This window comes from Hippopotamus amphibius, chromosome X (genome assembly GCF_030028045.1).
Source record: "Hippopotamus amphibius kiboko isolate mHipAmp2 chromosome X, mHipAmp2.hap2, whole genome shotgun sequence".
NCBI classification, from domain to species: Eukaryota; Metazoa; Chordata; class Mammalia; order Artiodactyla; family Hippopotamidae; genus Hippopotamus; species Hippopotamus amphibius.
Window position 1 is genome coordinate 125,011,457 of NC_080203.1, and position 22,604 is coordinate 125,034,060.

Here is a 22,604-nt window from a genome sequence, read left to right on the forward strand (position 1 = left end):
AGATAAACAGTACAAATCAACTGGTTTGCAAGGCGGAAATAGAGACACAGATTAGAGAACAAACATATGAACACCAAGCGGGGAAAGCAGGGAGGGTTGGGGGGGAATGGATTGGGAGATTGGGATACCAAATTGTACACTCAATATATGCTGTTTATTGTATGTTAACTGTATCTCAATAAAAGTACTTAGAAAAAATACAAGGAATTTTAACCCCATCAGTTGGCCTCCATCCCTTCAGCTTCAAAGAGGAGTTCATTCAAAAGGTCCTTCATTTAAATCAATTATTTCATCTCAGCCTGTGAAATAGAAAGTGAATTCTGTTTGCTCTCCATACAAAGGACTCAACAGAATGAGAAGTTATGACAAGAACATGACAGTTACCAATGAGCAGCATTACAACATGGCCCTTTGTAACTGCTATTGAGCTGCCATGCTTGAGATGGGGGTTGGGAAACTTCTTGAATGTTGCCCACCCTCCTGACATTATCCCTCACCAGTGCAGCATGGAACAATGGGAACAAAATCATAAACTTCAGAGCTGGAACTGGATTTAAAACTTGGCTCTGCTTTGTACTGTTTGTGTAACTCTCTGTAGGCTATTTAATCACTCTAGGCTCTAGCTTCCTCATCTACAAAAGAAGAAATATCTTTGCCCAATTCACAGGTTCATTGGGAGGACTGAATGTGATAGTGTGTGTGAAATGCCACCTATTTCTTTTCTCTTACCATCTCCTTCCTTTATCAAGGAAGAATCTTCCTCCTAAAGCTTGAGATTTTCCCCTTAACAATCAGATATACTTTTTTCAAGCAACATATTTCTGCTCTACATTTTATTATGCTCACCCCTACTCACAGTATTAAGAAAAATACCTGGATTTTAAATAGGCTATAGCAAAAAAGAAAGAGATCTCCTTGTTGGAGAAGGAGTGTATTACTGAATCTAACTATCATGAGTGTAGGGAAAAATTGTGCTTCAAGAAAAAACTCCGGATTGTCTATAGTACACCCCTCCATGTCATCTGATTCTCACTCTGTGGGAGGTGTTTTACAACTCTTAAATTGTATAACTGATAGCAATGGGAAATATCTCTTGCTTAGAGACACACAAATCCTGTCTTGTCCTGTCCTACAGAGGTTCGTGATTGCCCTTCCCCACTGTGGAAGAGGCTGGTTTTGCCTCTATTTCCACATTCAGGCCAATATTCTTGATCTATAAATGTGTCTGTTTCTTAGATTTTCTTTTCAACTTGTTATGGCATCTGCCTGGTTCCCTCATTGATTAATGAGTTAAATAAAATCTTTAACACGTATTCATTTTATATCTTCATGAGAGTCGTGATTTTATCTTTTTTTTTGAAAATTATCTTTTAATGCTAGTTTTCAGAAGAAATTATTACCCTTTGGAATTGTTAGACTCAGAGCCAGGCTGTGGAAGCTTAAAGACCTACATCCTGTTCAAGGCCATGACAGTGCTGGGCAACCCAGCACTTCCTGTTCCACAGTCAAAAGAGATCTTAGAACACCATGTCTGCCAGTGAGTAGTACCTAAGCTCTCACATTCCTCCTCTGTTCGTCTGTGGCTTCGACAAGTGGGAACTTGTTTCCTCATTAGTCATTCTGCACCATTTCTCAGAAGGTAGGAAGGTCACCAGTGTACTGGGAGGAAACAGAAGTTTTCTATGTCAGCAAGATATCTAAAAATAGAAACCAGCGTTCCTGACATGCACTCTTCTCTACTAACAACCAGGACAGCCACTTCCCTACTGCAGAGGGAAACCCTGAAATCATGGTGCTTGTTGTGTTTCCATGTGCTCATGTCTGACTGATAGGCCCCTTGCATTTATGGGGCCTTATCTCATCTTATCTTCTCTCTCTTATGCTACACTAGCCACTTTGTAACTCAGTTTAATTAAAGGACATTTATTGGACTTCTTCTGTATATTAGATGCTTACTTAGTTTGGGTTACCCTCGAATCAAAGGTTCAGGTGAAAGTAGTCTATTAAGAAGGTGAATAATACACCAGTTAGGAAGTGGGGAAGAGGTACAGGGTAGGGAAGGAAGCCAAGAAAAGGTGCTTTAGCAACTCCATTATCCCCCAAAGGCACATGAAGCTTTATCCCGTAGCAACTCTGGAAGACACACTCTTCTGAGCTGTTCTGCATCAACACCCAGCAGTCATTAGATGGGAGTATTCTCAGGGGACATTAATTCATCTTCACTTCTGATCGGCCACAAGGATGGGCAAAGTGGCTCAGGTCAGAGAAAGCCCTCAGGCAAAGAAACGCAGGTGCTGGTGTTTGGAAGTCAAATGGTGCAGTGATGTGGTAAGGGATTGGGGGTATGGGTTGGATGCCGATGGTGGCATCTCTGGGAATACCAAAATGTACCCGATCCTTGAATTCAATAAACTCACAATTCATCATGGCAGAAAGACATGAATTAGACTAATTATAATGTAACATGACGATAAGTCTAACAATTTAAGGGAATGTAACAGAGGAGGCAATGAATTGTGCCTGGGAAAAGGAGAAAGGGAAAGGAGAGGAGAGATTCTTTGTAGGAGTATTGATGTATTTCTTTACATACAGAGGAAGGGAGAGATATGGCTCTATTTTATAGAAGTGCATATCACTAGGCAAAGTGTAATCAGCAATTGAAAGTTATACCTGCATTATTGATCTTTGTATTGCATATCTTCCTTGAAATTCGAAGGTCCCCCCAATTTTCCATTGTTAGAGATTTTTTAAAGTTGTGGAGAAACTTTCCTATGTCTGTATTTGAATATCGTATGTTTCCACCACCATCTTTTTGTGACAGGATCTCTGATGCTGAGCTGAGTAGAGCTGTTCTTCCAAGAGTCAAGAAGCTAAGTGGCCTCCTCACATTTAGCACAGCTGAGTTTATACTTAAAGTGGGGAATGCCCGTCTCCTGTGAGACACTGTCACTTCTTGTGGGCTCATGACAAGGGGCAGCATCATCACCTTGGGACCTTGAGAGGCTTGCAATTTGAGGACATGGGAGTTTGAATGGGGTACAAACAGAATGCGGTTTGTACTCATAATCCTTTCACACCACAGACAGGACTCATTGAAGCTTTAAAAAGGCTCTAATTTTGTGTGTAGTACCAAGCACAATAGAGCAGCGTTGTAGCACAGAAGATGCTTCGAGGAGAAATGGCCCCATTCTCAAACTCTCAGGGAATAGGGGGAGCACGTCCTTCAAGTTAAAAGGCAAGAATCTTGCTAAGAGAGTTCTTTCTGGGGATTAGCCTCGGTCAACGGATACCTCTCCACATGTTCCCTCCAGGCAGATGTGCTGTGCATTTGCAAACACAGACACTGGTAGCTCGCCTGGACCACCGCAAGGAGCAGTGTGGTGGGTAAGTGTGGAGGCTCCAGCCCCAGATAGCCTGGATCTGACCAGCTGCTCTGCCTTTCACGGCTGTGCTGCTGTAAGGATTCTGAACATTAGTTTTAGAAAAAGGGAATTGGTAACAGGAGTACTTATCAATTTTGTCGGGAATAAATGAGATTATGCATGTAACACACTTCACATGTTACTTGGCACGTCATGAGGCACGCATTGTCTCTGTAAACCCCACCTATACTTCATGTCCTCACTTGTTTTCTGCCTCTTCCTTATACTTTAGCCATCATCAACTCCCCTTACTCAGAACTCCTAGTTTCCATGACATCATTCCCTATGTAGCTGCATGTTTACATAGACAAGAGTTAGCTTGTGTTGCTCAGACTTGTTTTCTATGGGAGATTTCATTTGCTCTGCAAGATGTCGCATTGCTAAAGGACAGGGGTTGTCTGATTTTGCTTTCAGTAAGTTCCCAAAGGCCCTATAAGTTAAGTACATCAGTTTCTCTCAAATACTTTGTGACTCATTTGTACCTTGCTGCAAAGTAAACTTGACTTTGTACCTAAGCACTAAGTACTTCCTCTGTTTAAGAAACGACCACCACATACATTATTTCAGAGAGCAGTCTCAATTCTTAAAGAATGCTACCCCAACAAGCAAGCAGCACTCGAAACCTTCCCTCCCCTGTTCCCTTGGCAGGCTTGGGCTCCTCATATATGCTGGAAAGTAATCATAAGGAGAATCAGATTGCAAATTTCGGGTCTCAGACTTAGCGTTTTCTCCCACTACGCCCAAATGACTGAGATTATTAAATGAAAATGTTCCCGGAGCCCAGATAGTAAACTGCACTAGGAAGCAGACTATAGGACTAGAGAAAATGCCAGATGGAAGTGCATGCTTTTGGTATGTCATAGTCAGCATTTTCCTGGAATATATTTAAACACATCACACATTTGTACTGAAAGAAAACGTAAAAAAAATTAAAAAAAAAAAGACTACAAAATGCTGTTAGTCAGAGACAAAATCACAGAATTTGTAACCCATGAAGGTAGCAGTTGCTGTGTCCCATCTCCTTTCCTCAGTCACTAACTGCCTGCACAAACCCCGCCCCCCGCAACCCCCGCAAATGATCTTCAAGCTGGTTCCAATACTTTCCAACAGAAAGCTGTTGGGTGATTGGAGAGAAATCAGCTTTGCTCATTCATTTAATTATTCATCAAGCATTTATGGAGGATTAATAATGTGCTAGAGTCTGAGGATGCAAATTTGAATAATAAACAGATTCTGAAGCAAAATGCTCCAAAGGCTCTTGCAGGCCTCCAGACTTGCAACCCCTAGCATAGCTCTGTAAATAAGAAACAGATACAATCTAACTCATGAACTTGGTGTACAACAACGCAAATCAACGCAAATCAACGCAAATCTTCTAGGTGTTTACTATTGGTAACGGGATGGACTCCTGCCAGACTGCCTGGCATTGAAAGCTAGCTCTGCACCCTTACTACCCATATAACCATGAGCAAACACATCAGGCCTCTTTTCTCAGTTTCTTTATCTGTAAAATAGGGATAATAATAACATGCATGTACTTCTCTGTAAGGTTATTGGGAGGATTAAATAAATTAATATGCGAAATACTTAGAAGAATGCTTGACACACGGTAAGGACTCATAATATAAACAAATAATGTTATCATTATTAACGCTTTCTGAACTGCTACAATTAAAATGGTGTGAAATATGTGGATGGATGCAGTGAGGAATAAAGAGTTGGCCAAGAAGGCAAATGATGGATAACTTGGACCTTGAGCCCCTTTACTTCCCCTCATCTTCTGTTTGAGTATTGCATCTGGCTTCATCTTCTAGGTCTTACATTTAAAATGCATTAAAAGAAATTCTCCCTACTCAATAAGCCTACTGAGAAGTGTATTTTAGTAGAAAACTCTGTTTTATGATGTATTTAAATTTTACAAATCTTTCCTGAGTGTCTGGGTGGTCTGTCCTGATGGTAAAGAAGGCCATCAAGACAAAACATCAAGATCCTAATGCTCTTTTCCAGCTTCATGGTGACTATACCCAGGAGTAGCCCAGGCGGTGGCGGTGGCCCCTCTGTGGCAGATGACAGGGCACTACTTCACCAAGAGAATGGAGGCCATTTTAATATAAAAAACAAAAACAAAACAAAAAACCTCCATTCCCTCAAACTTTGTGAACTAATATCTGATCTCCCTTTCTCTCCCTGGCATTAGTCTTTTAAATGAGAAGTCTACATACTCACTTTCCCCCACTTCACTCTACAGTCAGTTACAATCTGGGCTTTGGTTTCACTGCTCTAGAGACATGGCCCTCACTAAGGTCAAAAATGTCCCACTGACCAAATCCAAATGCCTCAATGTCTTTGCCTCTTTTTATTCAACATCCCTGATGCACTTGGCAGGTTTGATTTTGTCATTCACAAAGCTCTCTCTTCCCTTGACATCAATGACTGCATCTTTTCCTGGTTCTCTTCCAGATGTTCTGACCACTCCTTTGTATTCCTTGTCGGGTCCTTCTCTCCCCTCATTCCATTAATGTTCATGTTCGTGGGACTCTCATCCTTACTCCTCTCTTCATTCTGCACTTTTACACTGTGATCTTAATGAATACTACCATCATTTCTAGCCCTGATATCTCTTTTTGGCTCCTGATTAACATTTTCAACAGCAGATTAGACATCTCTATGTGGATTTGTGGCAGTCATCTCAGAAGCATGCTCAAAGCTGAACTCATCACCTCTCTCAGCACCTTCTTCCTCTAACATCTCCTTTTTGAGTAAATGAGAACATCGTCTGCTCACTTGCCTAACCTGGAATCTCAAGTCAAACATTATTCTTTCTCTTGTACCCTCTAGATCTTGTCTAATGCAATTTGACTTGAATTTATCTTGTTAATTTAGCCTCTTCTTTCTAATCCCAGAGCCTAAGCCCAAACCTTCATCATTGCTCTCTTGTGAGTGATTGTCATGATACCCTGATCCCTCATCTTTCTAGTATATCCTTCTAAAGGCATCTGGAGTTATCTTCTCAGAATCCGCATCTAATCATGTCCCTTCTCTGCTTAAAATTTTTGATTTGCCTTCCTGTTACCTATGGTTAGATCTTAATGTCTTAATAATCAACTTAGCACTTTAGCCCTAACTTACTTTACTCTCTAGCCTCATTTTTTATGACTTACATCCTTTTACTGCCTTCAGGTATACGCATTTTTGGTTACCCCACAAACAAGCTAAATTCTTTCCAGACATGAGAATTCCGTACCTGAAGTTCCCTTTTCCATTCCTTGGACACCTACGTGTCTCTCAAGACCCAATTAAAACATCACCTTTTATATGAAGCCTAGAGCTACTTTTTTACTGCTCTGTAGATTGAGCTTTCACATGTAAAGGCCTCCAGAGAAATATAAACATTATTATTAGTAGTAGCTACCTTAGTTGGGCCTTCTAGGCTTTATAAAGATTTTTGGTCCATTGATTTATAATCTGGGAGAATCCTGTAGCTTGAGAACCACTTTTCAATTTTTTATGAAGAAGGAAGATAAGGCTCGAAAGGAGAGTTCTAGAGGAGAATCAACTGCAGGCTCACTGGTTGGAAGGAGTTAAATGCTATAACCATGAAGTAAATCTGATATTACTTTAGCAGTTGGAAATTACTGATAATTCGGGTATATCCAAAATTAACATTAAGGTGTATTGGTTTTATTTACCAAACATTTCAAGCACTGAAGAGGAGAGTTGCCTCAGGCCAGTGGATTCTATTTGGGTATCCTTAATGCCACCATAATCTCTGTTCAGTATTGGGCAGAGAAGATAAAGCTTTTTATATATGGGATGTTGGTCCTGGAATAGTGGTAAAGTAGAGGGCGTGGGATAGAAAGGTTGGAGGTTAGAATGCTGGTACATTACATTAACATTAGCCTTTTAATTCTCGTCTACTTGGTGCCTAGCACAGTGCCATGTGCATAATAAATGCTCGATATATATCTGTATCTCATTCAACATTAAATTTTTATTAAGCTCCTACAAAGACAGGAAGTACACAAAAACCCACAACTTTGAAGATGAATCAGAATCATCCTGTAATAGAAAGGGGGGACATCTATGTTAAAAACACATTCGTTAAAGTATTGCAGATCGAGAATGAGTGCCATTGTCATCATTCTCTAAGTGATGACCTACACTCCTCTCCATCTTAGGCTTTATGTATCTGGAGAGCTGGTGTTGGTCTAAGTCCTGTCTGGCAACAAGATAACTTTCTCTCCCCCCTGAATAACAAGAATGGTAAGCAAAATTACAGCTGTTTTCCATTATGAAAAATGCATAAGGAGTGAAATGAGATTATACATGGGAAAAGACTTCATGCATTTTGAAAGAATCACAAATATTAGATAATAATTTATTATTTTAATTCAATTGCTCACACCCACCTTTGCATTAGTACAGATTCTGGGATTAATGATTGGTGTTACACATTTTTATATTCATTTGATATGTGTTTATTGGCTCCCTACCTACTGTCAGGTGTTGGAAGTATAATGAAGAATGAAATAAGCCCAGTCTCTGGCCTCCTGGAACTGGTCTAGGAGGGAAAGGGACAGGGAAGCAGCCAATCACAAGAGAGATAGTAGACAGAGCATGTAGGAGAGGATGGACTTAGTAGTTTAAGGGAAGCTTTCTAGAGGAAATGGTATTGATGCTGAAGCCTGTAGAATGAGCAGGAATTAGGCTGGTGAAAAGGAAGGCATGGTGAAAGGAAGTGAAAGTGCAAAGTACCAGAATAAAAGGCTTGAGGAACAGGAAACAAGGCATTGAGGTTGGAACAGAGTGGGAGGGTGTGGCTGGACATGTGGAATGGTAATGTTGAAGAGGACGATACTCATGCTCCCCCCAAGTTCCTTGGATCTCATTTACCATTTTGTGCCTCTTACCTCAGTATGCTTTTTTTTAATTGAAGTATAGTTGACGTAAAATATTATATGTTACACGTATACAATATAGGGATCCACAATTTTTAAAGTTTATACTCTATAGTTGTTATAAAAGATTGGCTGTATTCCTCATGTTGTACAATATATCCTTGTAACTTATTTTATACATAATAGTCTTTACCTCTTAATCCCCTCCCCCTATATTGCCCCTCCCCCCTTCCCTCCTCACACTGGCAATGACGAGTTTGTTCTCTAGATCTGAGTCTGCTTTTTTTCTGTTATATTCCCTAGTTTGTCGTATTTTTTAGATTCCATATATAAGTGATCTCATGACTTATCTCAATTAGCACAATACCTTCCAAGTGGATCCATGTTGCTGCATATGGCAACATTTCACGCTTTTGCTTCCAATAGCCAGAACATGTGATTTTTCACAGAGGACTGGCCCAGAGCTACTGGAGCTCACTTTTCCTACCTGGGAAGAGATAGAAGCATGTGGGAACTTACTCTCCCCACCACCTCCCCATACACACCCTGAGGGCCATCTTTACCCAATAACTAACAGAGGGGGATATGAAAAGTCAGCTCTCTTGCCTCCAGTCAGGACAATTCTGGGGTGTATCTTACTTTGCAGGGTTCCCCGGAGCAGTCAGGTCAAACTCACCCACTGTTGGACTTTGCTTGAGATCACACCCTTACTGGGCTTTCCCCCGGTCCTTGTCTGATTTCATCACTCTCTTATGTCTCCGTTGCTCACTTATCCTTAATAAATCACTTCCACATAACATCTGCTTCTCAGAAACCCAACCTCAGACAGATATAGTCAAAAGCCTAACCATGAAAACCCCAGCAAGCCACGTACAGGTGTATAGACTTTATCCCAAAGTGATGAGAAGTCCCAGGAGAGTTTCAAGAGTCATGAGGGGGTCTAGAAATTCAAGGATACTAGTATTTTGAGCTCTTCACTCCCTTGGGTGACAGCTCAGCTTGATTTTCCTGCACATTCAGATAAAGACATAACCAATCAGGCACCCCAGAGCAGCTGCACTATGGATTTTCTAAAAAAAGTATAGGAGTCTATTTCTGATCTTAGCTTTCCTTAAGGATCTATTTATTATCCACGCTATATTTCTTTGCTTTGCTTGCACCTGCCACATCCCCCCTCAGAAGTCAATAACTGTTTTCAGAGGCGTTATTCTGTGATTTATATGGCATTTTGCACTATGTCACTGATGGACACTTTTTGTTAATACCCTCATCTCTGAAACAGTTAGTTTATTCTGACATTTATATGGAAAGTTAGACACTGAGGGAATACCTGCTTACTTGAGACTTTACATATGCAGTTATCATGGCACATATTATTAACACCTGGTTCCAGATTCGTATATAATATTTATGCTCCTCCAATGTATAGGGGAGTAAGAAAGGTCCCATGGTGAAGGGCAAACAGCTCAATCATGGACGCTTCACATGTTCATCCACTTCTACTGAGTTCCGCAAAGATTCCTTCACACAAGCTATATTGCTGTTAATTGTACACTGACATCTCTTAAATGAACTCAGTTGGGACAAGTGGGTGCTATACAAGACCTTTCACCCAGGGGCTCACAGAAGCCCAGTTTCCAGTAGAAAGGAAATAAAAAGTGTGCCTGTGATTATGCTATTTGCAGAGTCTTGTTGACAAGTAGAAATGTGGAATTTGTTCCTTGAGATAAATGTATTCTCTTGCTGAGGAAATCCTTTTTTTAATGGGCTTTGGGATATTTGCCCCAACTCAGAAATTTATGTTTTGCTGAAAGCCCTGCATGTTACAAACTTGGTTGGCATCAGGAGATCTATGGAACAGGAAGCCGCCTGCTGAGTTTTAAGTGGGAATATTTGCTCCGAAGATTTGAATAAAGGATGAGCTTAAATGAGGCATATGTGTACGATAAACAAATGTGAATATTGGAAATGTAGGTGCTTGGGGAAAATAAAAGGAATACATATCCCAGACTGTGGATAATTCCTCCTATTTTTGGAGAACTAGAGAAAACATGTCTAATAATATAGGATTAGTCTGGCAAGGGTCAGGTCGAGTATGACACTGGCCACAGAGAGGTCACTAACTCTAGAAAATAACATAGGAATATTCCAGAGAAAGTAAATACTGAATAGTATAGCAACCTTGTTGCTAATAAGCTATGACCTCAAATCTTAGAACAAGCAGAGTGGCATTTTATGTATAAAAAATCTTCCTGAAAAAAATAGAAATTTTGGTGCCAGGTTTTTGTTTTCACAAGGCATGGCATTGGGCCTGTGTGATATTTCTTTTCAAACAGAGATGATCTTTTCTTAAATTTTTATATTTTGAGAAGACACCATATACTTCATTTTAAAATCAAATCTCAGAAAACGCTGGGGAAAATGTTATCCTTTTGTTCATATTCCATGACTTCTATGACTAAGGATTCAGCAAAGCCATCTCCCCAACCCCCACTATGATGCCACTGTCTGCCTCCTAGAAATGGAGAAGCCACAGTGATACTGGAAGCAAATGATAACAAGGAATCTGAGTCAGGCACCCGGGCTATATGATACAAAATCTGAAGACAGAGTAAGCAAACTGTGTACATGCCAAATCACTTCTTTATAGTTAATCTTCACGCAGTTCCTCTTCAAGGTCCAGTGTATGCCAACCCTCAATTACAAGAAAAGCTTAAAAAATGGTATTCCATTATCTGTGGGTTGTACAGTGGAATATCAGCAACGCCAGTGCCATCACATGGATACCTTAAAGCAATGTTTCAAATAAAGGACTTGTTTGATACAGAATGTGTAGTGGCTTCATCATCAATGTGTCATCTACTGTATGAGATACAGTTGACCCTTGAACAACATGGGTTTGAACTATACAAGTCACTTATATGCAATATTTTTTCAGTAAATACCTACTAGTGCTATACAGTCTGCTCTGTGGTTGAATCCACCCATGCAGAACTGTGAATACCAGAAGGCCCATTGTAAAGTTACACGTGGATTTTCAACTGCTGGGATTCGGTGCCCTAACACACACATTGTTCAAGGGTCAGCTGTAAATGACGTGGATCAGGAGCCACTAAGGCTAAGGTAGCTTTAGTATTTCCCCAGCCTCTACTTTGTTCTCTATATTTTACTAAGACCCTGGAGTAAGAAACAGGAAGAAAAAATCGTATTTGCTTATTTAACAAACTCAGAGAAAATATGAAGCAAGAACTAGTAATGAACAAGTTTTATATATAGATAACTCTTTTCCCAAGACATTTAGTGATATTTCAAAGACATTTCTCTTTCTGCTTCCATCTTCACTGAAAACAATTTTCAATAGTTTTTCCTGGGAATTTATATGTCTAACAATATGAAACATCAATTTTGAGCAGATCAACTTTGAATATATCTTAATACTAATAAGTGAAGACTTTAACCTTGAATCTCCACACGTTATTTGAAATAAATATTGTATAATTTCAATTGTTAAATGAAGTTTTTTTTTTCAGTATGGATTCAAATTTTTTAAAATTTTAAGGAAGTATTTGGGAGAAACATTCTCAACTAACAGTTGAATGAAATTGTATGAGATTTATCCATCTTTGAAAACTGCCTGAAAGAGAATAGCAATCCAAAAGGAAATTTTCCATACAAGCATGAAATTTTGTCATATTCTGCTGAAAAAATGTCTTTAGTTCAAAGGTTAAAGGTCACTTGTTTAAGTGTATATTTGTCACTCAGCATCCAAGAATTGTAAAGACTAAAACGGAAGGTGATTATCGCATCAAAGTATTTTGCTGTACTGACTAATGCCTTTTCTTTTGTCTTCAATGTTTGTTTTTTCAAAATGCCACTGTTTGCTTATTTATTCATGTAAATGAAGCAGGAGATAAATAGCCTGCGATAATAATCTAACTTGTAGAGTAATTCTCTTGTGGCATCAAAATGCTAATGTTGACCATGTATCAACATGAAAGCCACATTTCCTGAATGCTGGGGCCTTCCCACTCTCATGAACGTTAGCTTTCTAGCAGATCATTCTATTTCATGTTTATGTAGGTTTCCCATCATCATCACCTATTTTCATGGCAAAAAATTTTTTTAGATTTATGGATTTTACCAAGACCACATTTTCCAAAGTGTATTTCATAAAACACCAGTTCTCCAGAATGTTACTCATTTAAGGAATCTATGATTAAATAAGTAGAGAATAAGCCCCTGTGTAAAAAATGTTTTTAAAATATTTAGTTATTTGTATATTTTTACTGCAGATTTTCTCAAAACATTTTAATATGCTAATGAATATTGGGAGTCTCTTAGAGGATGTTCTGCAGAATTTCCATTCTTATTTCATATTTTAAACCTTATATCTGAGAACATTTCATGGGACTAGCATTTTGAGAAACACCTTTAGCCAGATGCTGAACTAAAGAAACATGGTAGCTACTTTTCCTAAGAGCAGCCTCTGTACGTGAATTTGCTACCTCCAAACCTTTTGAAAGCAAGACAAAAGTTGTGAATGGCTGCTTTCTTCAGTAATCCTCTCATAAGTTTCCAGAGTCTTCCAGAGAAAAATGATCATCCTTGAAATATTGGGAGTCGAAATAAGATATAAGCAACTGCAAAGAATTCTAGACAGAATTAATAATTTCTCAGAGACCAATTCTTTAGGAAGATTGGATGCATCCAAGCTCTTCTGTGGGTGAATCAGTAATTTACAAAAGGACATACTCAAAGATATTAACTTAGACTATAAAGACTAGAGACTATCAAAGTTGGACATAGACATCTTGGTCTAGTCCTTTATTTTGGAGATGACAAGAATTAATCCCAAGGACTTCCCTGGTGGTGCAGTGGTTAAGAATTCGCCTGCCAATGCAGGGGACTCAGGTTCGAGCCCTGGGCCAGGAAGATTCCACATGCCATGGAGCAACTAAGTCCATGTGCCACAACTATTGAGCCTGTGCTCTAGAGCCTGTGGGCCACAACTGTTGAGCCTGTGTGCCACAACTACTGAAGCCTGCACGACTAGAGCCCGTGCTCTGCAACAAGAGAAGCCACAACAATGAGAAGCCTGCGCACCACAACAGAGTAGCCCCCACTCACCACAACTAGAGAAAGCCCTCACACAGCAACAGACCCAACATAGCCAATAAATAAATTTATTAAGAAAACGAAAAGAATTAATCCAAGAGAGGTTAGGTGGCATGCTCTAGGTCAGAGCTGGGAAAACTGTAGTTAAAACAAGGCTTCATGAGTCTCAGTTTAGACTTGTTTTCTCGTAGGATGTTCCCCTGCCTTTATTTGGTAAGGCAATACTGGCCCACAGTTTCTTGGGAAAAATACTATAAGGAAGATATTATTCTTCAGATACAGGAGCAAAAATTTGTCATTCTAGTCCTGTAGTTCTTAAGGTATAGGGGGTAATGAGATTGTTAAAGTGAGTATTTCAAGATCCCATCATTCAGCTATCCTGGAGAGATAGAGCGGGAGGAATGTGGGACCCAGATATATGCTTTTTTAACAGGACTCAGGTGGCTCTAAAGCAGCTGTTCTGAAAAGCATAGTTTGAGAAACATGCCTGGTTGGTTGCCAATTTGGTTTAGCATTAAATCCTAAGTCCTTTGACTTGGCGTACTCTATACAACGTTTAAGTATGAAAACTACAACTAATTCAAAGGAAAAAGTAGAATATGAGAAATCCATTGTGAGCACTGCAGTATATGTGTAAATTATCCTGAATCATATCATCTAACTGGAGTTGTTACAGTGTGGTTTGCCAAACGTGTGTATCCTTCACTTTTCAGAGACTTGGAGGTTCAAAGCTAAATAAACAGACCCCTTGTTTTCTGAATTCATTTGAGGGGGAGGGGCGTAAAGAATGCTATTTCTAAGAGAAAGCCTGATAAAAGAAATCTCAGCTGCCTTGTTGGGCATGAATTGGTTTTTAGAAATCAACATCTTGAAGTATTTAAATGTAAATAAATCAGAAGAAGATAGATTATATTATCTTCTGTGTACACTTGTGTTTTAAAAGTGAAAGAAAAATTAGGTGGTAAAATGGTTCTGAGGTTTTCCTAAAGTAGCAGAATTGCCGTGATGAGTAGCTGTATTTTAGGTGCAGTAATCAAACCAACCAAGGAATGGAAAACAAGCAACTATCCCTTAGACCTGCCATTTCCTCAAAACGCACACTACTCTGCCCCTTGGCTTCATGCTCTTCTAACCCCCCACCCAGGCTTTTTCTTCTATCACTTCTTCAGCTCTGTATAGACAGAAGAGCATGGAGGAAAGACTGTGTCGCAGAAATGCTATCCCAAGAGACTTGGCATTAAGTCTTGTGCTCAAATCTAAGCCCATAACCCATCCCAGCATGGGGACCCTGGAGGGGATTACTGAGGGGTAAGCATGATATTAGCAAACATATAAACATATTAAATCAGATAGAAATGAAACTATAGTAATTATTTTTGTATATTCCACAGGAAGATCTCTTCCTCCTCCTTTCTCTACCTCCCTCCCTGCCCCTACCCCCATCCATTGGTTGCACCTTTTTCACTTGTCTGTTTAAGAAGCAGAACTATCACGTTCCACTATCTTCCTCTCTCTTCTCTGCTTTTGGAGGTATCCTTTATCTATTGGGATAACATATCCAGAGGATATTGCATTCCCACTTCCCTGCTTTCCTGAGACTGATAAAGGAAGGCTTACTAAACGGATCGTCTGTTTGGGAGCTGTCTGCTCGACCAGCCAAAGGCTGAGTGGCTTTGCTCATAAATTGACTCTGTGCTGATTATCTCCCATTTCCCCCCAGAGACTCCCTCTTCTCTTTTCTGTTCTTCTCTGTGCTCTGGGACGCTGACCTTCCAGGTTTGCATCATTGAGCTCCCTTGCCCTCAAACTTCCAGTTGGATTTGGACAATGAGACGTTCCCATAAGAGAATGGAAAGCAGGAGGAAAATGAGTACAGAATATTTATTTGCTAGCTTCCTCCCTGCTAGGCCAGCACAGATTGACTCCATTGCTCCATAAATCTCATGAGGTGGCCTCTCTATAGAGCCACTTTCACTAGGTTCTGGCAGCTACTCCCTCCCTTGCCTCTTTAGGTCTACTGTTGACAGTTCTGGAGTACTATGTTCTCCCTTTAGGGACTGGTTTTTTCCAAACCCTCCCACACCCTGTTGGAGTGTGCCATTTCTTTCCTGCAAAGATCCTGGATGGTACAGCATTAAGCTTACAAATTATATTCCAGTTTTTACCGAAGTGAGAACTGACATTTAAAAGCTTAAATTTCTGTTTACCGCTGTATACTTAGCAAGGAACATGGAGTCTGGCACATAGACACTTCTCACTACTTATTTATTAAAGGAATAAACAACTGAATTGTGTGTTTAGATTCAAATATAAAGATGGAAAACTTTTACATGTTTATACATTTTTTTTGTGCTCACGTACATGCTCCCCTGCTGCAAATTTATTCTGTTGCTTTGACAATGCATGGGTAAGTGTAGCTTATTTTTCCTCAAGAAAGTATGAGCCACCTCCCGACAGGAAAAAAAAAGAAGAAGAAGAAATAGAAAAATAGTAAATAAGACTTATCCAGTCACATTCATGATAACTGCCTATTGAGTTTCCACATTTTGACTCGATGCAGGATTTTATTTTTCCCTGTTGGTTGGATTTGTTAATAAAACAGAAGTGGTGGATGCATAAGCCAGGGCATGAGTCAGAGAGAGTGTCCAGTTTCCCTCTTATATTTGCCCCCGGACCATGTTTGGTTGGCTAGCCAGACTAGACTCCAAAATGGAAATCTAGTGACTTTATTCTTACAGGTCCTTCACACTTAAGGATACCAGTTAGAGACCTATCCCTTTTGCTCATGTCCTTCCTTTACTGGGCTTCACATGACTAAAAGCACCTGCAATCAGTCACAAGTGTTCGGAGTAGCCCTCTCAAGAAAGAAGTCAATGAGAAAATGCTGCATCCTACAGTTGAGACAGACTCTTAGGTGTTAACTCCAAGGAGAACACAGAATGCTTTCAAAGACCTTGTTATGAGGCTTAATCAACTATATTTTCATTTTTAAGACCCTGTTCCAAACGTGTCTGATCCAGCACATGAAGAAAAATATCCAACACCACCACGAACAAGCTAATAACTATTTTTTCTCTAAGCCTGATCACACCAACTGGGCACGTTATAATGTCCACTCTCTAAGCACTGAGATACCCTGATATATATGCCATTATTTTTTTAAATGAAGTCTCAGATTATCAGCAAAATGGACTGAATTGTTCTTCAGCATGGGGAGTAACAGAAAGCACTATAGAACTCAGGATAAGATGTCTAGGCTCTTTGAATAATGAAAATTAAGAATATGAAGTCACCCAGAATCAACCAAGGAGCAATACATTCTCAAAAACTAAATTTTGGGCTTCCATTTCCAGTGCTTTTAACCTGCCATGTTGTAGAGACTAAATGTTCTCTTTAAAATACTTATTCTAAAATAAGAAATCAATTCAGCATGTTTGTGCAATGACCCTTACAACTGCAGTAACTGGACAAGAAAATACATCAGAAATGACAGTCATATCTTCCATTAAATTTAGTCCTTTCTAGGACCAAGCGAAATTGGTTCTATGTCTTTTACTTGGTTCATTTAAAAAATGAGTCTACGAAAATAATCAAGGATAAGATTTGAATGGATAAAGATAAATCCTTCCCACAAATGGCTCCCTCTGTTTCATATTTAGGAATATGACATAGCCCTTTCAGGTTGGAAAGCTTCCCACAGAACTAATAAAAGGAGAACCAGCTGAGACATATGACATCTACATCCTGGTTACTGTGGTAGGACTCTAAAATGCTAAAACTTCTTTGACTCGTTTTTTTCCATTAAAAAAAATTCAAACAACTATAAGGACCCAATCACCATAAAGGGTAACCTTTGAGAATATGCAGCCAGTGTCAGTTATCAAAGAGAAATGGAAGACTAGTAATAATAATTCAAATTATATGTAATAACTTTAATAGTTGGAAGCAAATCATTCAGATGTGTGATCTCATCTGATGCTCAGAAAAACCCAAATGAGGTGGGCAAAGTTAGAAGAAGACCTGAGTCATGGAGAGGTGGAGACATTTTTTCTCCAAAGTGGCTGAACAAGGACATGAACCTGGGTTTTCTGGATCCAAGTCCAAGGCCCCTCCCACTCTATTACTCTGTCACCATAGAATGGAAGACATACTCCAATAAATGAACTTATACTATGGAACAGACTTTGCCAGAGTGTGTTAGAATGATGTAGATGCCTCCTTCTTGATGTTACCTCAGATCTTTGACAAGCACCTTGCAGGCCCATCGTAGCAGACTAGTATACACAAATGTGTTGGTTGGTATACATACAGCGCACAAAAGTTAAAATAAATTGTGACACAGCCTGTGGATTTTGGATATTTAAAAATCTTCATCAACATCATCCCTGAACAAAACTGTCATATATAAATTTCTCTTTGTTACACTCAGCCTTTCCTTTCAGTAACAATTTCCCCCTCTTTATCTCCTATTGTCTGGTTCTAAAATGGCTGTACCCTTTCAGGTGCCTGAAGGTTTCTGCTACTTCCTGCACTCAAGTCAAATACTTCTGAAAAAAAATACTTCTGATACTTGTAAGCATTCTATTCTTCTTCTCAGAATCCATGGTAATATCTGATGCCTGCCTCTACCAGGGTGATCAAAGAAATGATCCTGCTAGGACTGCATTATCACCAACTGAGAGAATCACTCTTTCCAAGTGTCCCTGCTGGACATCTGTGCTCAAGTCATCCCCTAAAGGGACTGGTAAGCACAACACATGAGCTTGATCTCTGCTTGGCTATAGACAAGAAACTTTCTAAGGGGAGAAACCTGAAGACCTCTAGTTTTTTGGAAGTGGATCTGTTTCTTATTTATATCTGAAACACCTTTTGAGCTGATAAGTCCTTGGAAAATAAAGGAAGCCATATTGCATGTAAATATAGGTTTTAATGTCACACATCACACTTTCAAATTTAGGTCTCTAGATATGGAAAAAAAATGAGTGTGCATGGCATGCACAAAGAAGTGGAGGGAATAATTATCTCCTGGCATTATCTATTCCAGATCCTATCTCAAAATGAATGTTCTGGTGAAATGTATTTATTCACATTGGGATGAAACAGGATATAACTCTAAGTTAATTTTCTTTTCAAAGAAAATTTCATTAAAATGGATAAAGGCTTTGTTTCAAAGAGAGAGAATCAGAACTAATGCATTTTGCCCAGGTTTGAGCATTTCATTTGGCTTCTTTAAAAGTTTAATGTTTAAAGTAGCATTTTCAAGATACAATAATACTGACTAAGGAATATCTGATAGGATGATGGAGTAACACCATGATAAATCAACTGACAACGAGACAAATCACCCAAGTGGGGAAAGAGGCTTCTCTGTTGACATAGAATCAACATTTACCATGGTTTCAGAAACAGGTAATTGTGAATGGGTATAGCTTGTGTTTTTGTCTGAACTGAGGATTTTGAAAATTTATGTTTTGACGAGATCTGACCCAAGTCTCTATGGATCTCATAGATGGAATGCAATTGGCAACTCTGACTCATGGCTTTGTTTATACACTTGTGCTTCAGCACATCAGAAAAGCTATTTTTTTCTATAGTTTCTAAGAATGGCTCTCAATTACAGAGTCTAAGTCTGAATCATTTCTGGTTCCATTTTCTAGCCTACATCCATCTTCCTTCTTGTATATATGCCCATTATGACATCTTTCAGAGCCCATCAGGCATATAGAATACACATGAAATATTTTACTGACTTGAAAGTATGCAGGAAGAATTCCTTCCAGTAAGAAAAGTTGTGCATATACATTTCTTTTCCCTTGCCAATGCGTGGCATTAAGGAAAACAGAGAAATGTGCTAATATTTAATAAGACTTCTAGAAAAGCCATTCCCTTTATCTCAACAGCCCATATTTGTCTCTTGCTTATAATCTTGTGGTCAAATTTTGCCCTCTTGTCTTCCTATTACTCACCGTTATTGTTGTTTCTGGCATCATTATCATCATCACCAAGTTTATTTTTATCACAGTCAGTTCGGTTTTCGGCATTTACAGGGAGCCTATCACTGCTCCAGCTACACTCACATTTCCTAATCACCTTTCATTTCTACCTAGTATATAAAACTTCTCATTGATACATTGTTAATCAACTGCAGTGAGTACTATAGTCACTCCTTGCTGTTACAAGTTCCCTATTATCTCTTTCTTTTATTTCTTTCTCCTCAGCTCAGCTAAAATCATCTTTGCTAGCCACTCTAACCACGGGTTCGTCCCTTATAAGTTCCCACCCCTTCCCAATATCTTGTAATAACCTGTAATGAAATATAATCTGCAAAAAAAACCCTGAATCACTATGCTGTACACCTGAAACTAACACAATATTGTAAATGAACTATACTTCAATTTAAAAAAAGTTCCCACTCTCAATTTCTACTACAACTAATTGGAAGCACTAATCTTCATAATTGATATGCATTTTCCTTTCTTTCTTGGTCCTTATTTCCTTATTCTGGAGAAAAGAATGACTTCTTTTCCCTGATATATATATACAGACACACACATATATATGTGTAATATATATATAAAAACAAGGTACCTCCCTGTCCTCTCAGATGTGGTGTGGGGGTGAGTTAAAAAAACATAAATATGCAAAAGAACTATATCAGACATACAAAGTTCCATAGGAACACCAAGGAGGAAAAATCATTTTTGTCTAAAGTAATGGGGAATGTTTTACATCCAGGAAAAGCCAAGACCCTCACAGTAAAGAGAATTGTGAGAGCTGTTAGGTAATTGATCTGATATAAATGGCCCATGTAAGTAAAATTTATGAAAAATATCGGGGTTCATTGAAGTGGAGAGTTAGAGCCAGAGGGAGACAAAAGTCAGTAAAGTTCATTAATGTTAGAGTCTTAAATTATATTCACCCATTTCCCTTTTATAAATCTGTAAAACATCCTGTACTCAGGTCTTTAGGACCAATCTCAAAAACATGGCCATGCTTTGCTATTCTTGATATTCTTCTCATTTATTTAGTCTTTAGAATCATGAGAAATGTCATTTCCAAAGGGTGACACCCCCAGAAGAACCAGAAAAAAAAAACTATATGTGGAAATTATTGCTCATTCTATGTGGTCACTTAAAATAGCATTGGCAACATGGGTGTTTTATTATTCTTTGTACTCTTCTTCCCTTTAAAAAATTATTTCTAGAAAGTAATGAATAATAGTTGCTATTAAACGAGATGTTCACACACTTGAAACAATTTTCCATTTCTGGTCCTTCTCTATGAAGCTTTCCATGAATAGCTCAATAGGAAATCATTTCTCCTTTTATTGGTATCCTGTAGTATTTTATCTGTACTTCCTAATGTTACTTAACTATTAACTACTTAACATTTTTCTATCTAGTATTATGTATCACTATGTAATTATTCATGTAACATCTACTCTCTCCACTGAAATTTTTGATGGTACCATCCAAATCTGTTTCATCTCTGAAGTTTTCAAAGCATGCAGGAGTTAGTATTTTGCATGTAGTTCAGACTGAAAAGTTATTGCATGGCTCAGTGAATAAATGAATGAGTGAGCAGTCCCATTGAAAAATCTGATTCTCCACTAGTTACTCATAGGATTTTATTTCAAATACTGACTTCCAATGACCACAAAATTAACATGAGGTGGGGTGAACATGAAAATTGTTTTTAGGAAAATCGAGCTTTGAACTGTTTTGTTGTCTCTTTTGGAAATACTCTATAAATCAAAAACATCTCTTTGGTCAAAATTCTTTACGAAATGTGCCCTTAGCTGGGTATATTCAGAGGTGCATCATTTAAAGAAGAAAGGAATTTAGAATTTAGTTTTCATGCTCATATTTGCCAATAATAAAAATTAATCAAACTTCAAGGAAAGCAATGCAATTAAATAGCTAATAAGCAAAACCAAAGCAATGCATGAATTATGACATAATTCCTAGAATATTATAGATTTATCCTTTTATAAAACATTTTAAGCACTTCACAATGCATTATTTTAAATTAAATTACAAGATAAAATGCACTTATTTAAAATATGTATTTAAAAATTAAAACCAAAAATAATTCAATTAATAATTGGTTCTTTTTTATTTCAGTATTTTTCTGGATCAGAATAAAAATAAATCAAATAGATAAAAAGTAATTTTTATTAATTACATTTTTGTAATGTTAAACATAAGAAAACACCAAACTTTTTGGTTTGTTTCTAATTAAGCAAAGAAAGTATCCACCATCTTTGACATATGCACTTTACAATTCTATGATCTTCTTTGTTAATTTCAGATAAATAACTTCAAATAAAGAATTAGAGTGTTTAAAGAAGAAGAAACCAAAACTTTGTAATATGTTCAATTAGAGACTTTTCTCAGAAGGTTTAAAAATGAGAGAGGCCTGAGAGTGTATAAAATGGCATGTTGTATATTGAGATTTAACTTTCATTTTGGGAGTAAGTATTTAAAACCCAAACCAAAGATTTTGGTGTTACCATTCATACAAATCAAGTCCATCATTTGCTCTTGCATTCATTTCCAGTCACACTCCCACTTAAGATAACACAGGGAATGTGGCAATAATCTTTGACGTTAGTTTTCTTTATGGAATATAACACAAATGAGGAAAGTTTTTGAAAGTGGCAAGCAACATGTAAAATTTTAGCTATTAAATCAACTAGTTCAGAAGAGTGCCAAAATGATATGAATACTATACCTGTTGTTTTCATTTTATAATTAAAAGCCCTGAAAATTTTTTTTCAGAGTATTCAAACATCTAGGTTTCCCACAGGCTTAATTAACATAAGTTTAAGTGGAACCTACCTTTAAAATTTGGCCTGATTCTTGCATCATATCCTGATGTCCTTCCCATTAATTTGTCCAAGAAGTCTGAAGGAGATAGGGTCTGTGAAGGTTGTTTTCCAGACCTGGAGTCATGGTCTTTGCAGAAAGCCGCCCTAAACACATCATTAACTCTTTTAGCAACAATTCCATTCTTATCACCTGAGAACTAACTAATTCTCACAGAATGTTTGACATCATGTTTTGTAAATATATGATATGTTAAGAAGAAGGAAAAGAAAATTATAAACTCTTTGGTCAACTTCCTAACTTGCACATGGTCTAGAGTTAACTTTAACTGATGAAAGGTG

General features: G+C 38.2%; 1 protein-coding gene across 3 annotated transcripts in view; it reads right to left on the reverse strand.

Annotated features, from left to right (window-relative positions):
• GLRA2 (glycine receptor alpha 2) overlaps nucleotides 1-22,604 on the reverse strand; it is a 192,620-nt gene that overhangs the window by 167,610 nt on the left and 2,406 nt on the right. For all 3 annotated transcript variants that reach the window (XM_057718622.1, XM_057718623.1, XM_057718624.1), the window contains exon 2: nucleotides 22,276-22,409. In XM_057718622.1, the coding sequence (XP_057574605.1) occupies nucleotides 22,276-22,409 (134 nt within the window). The remainder of the gene's footprint in view (nucleotides 1-22,275; nucleotides 22,410-22,604) is intronic.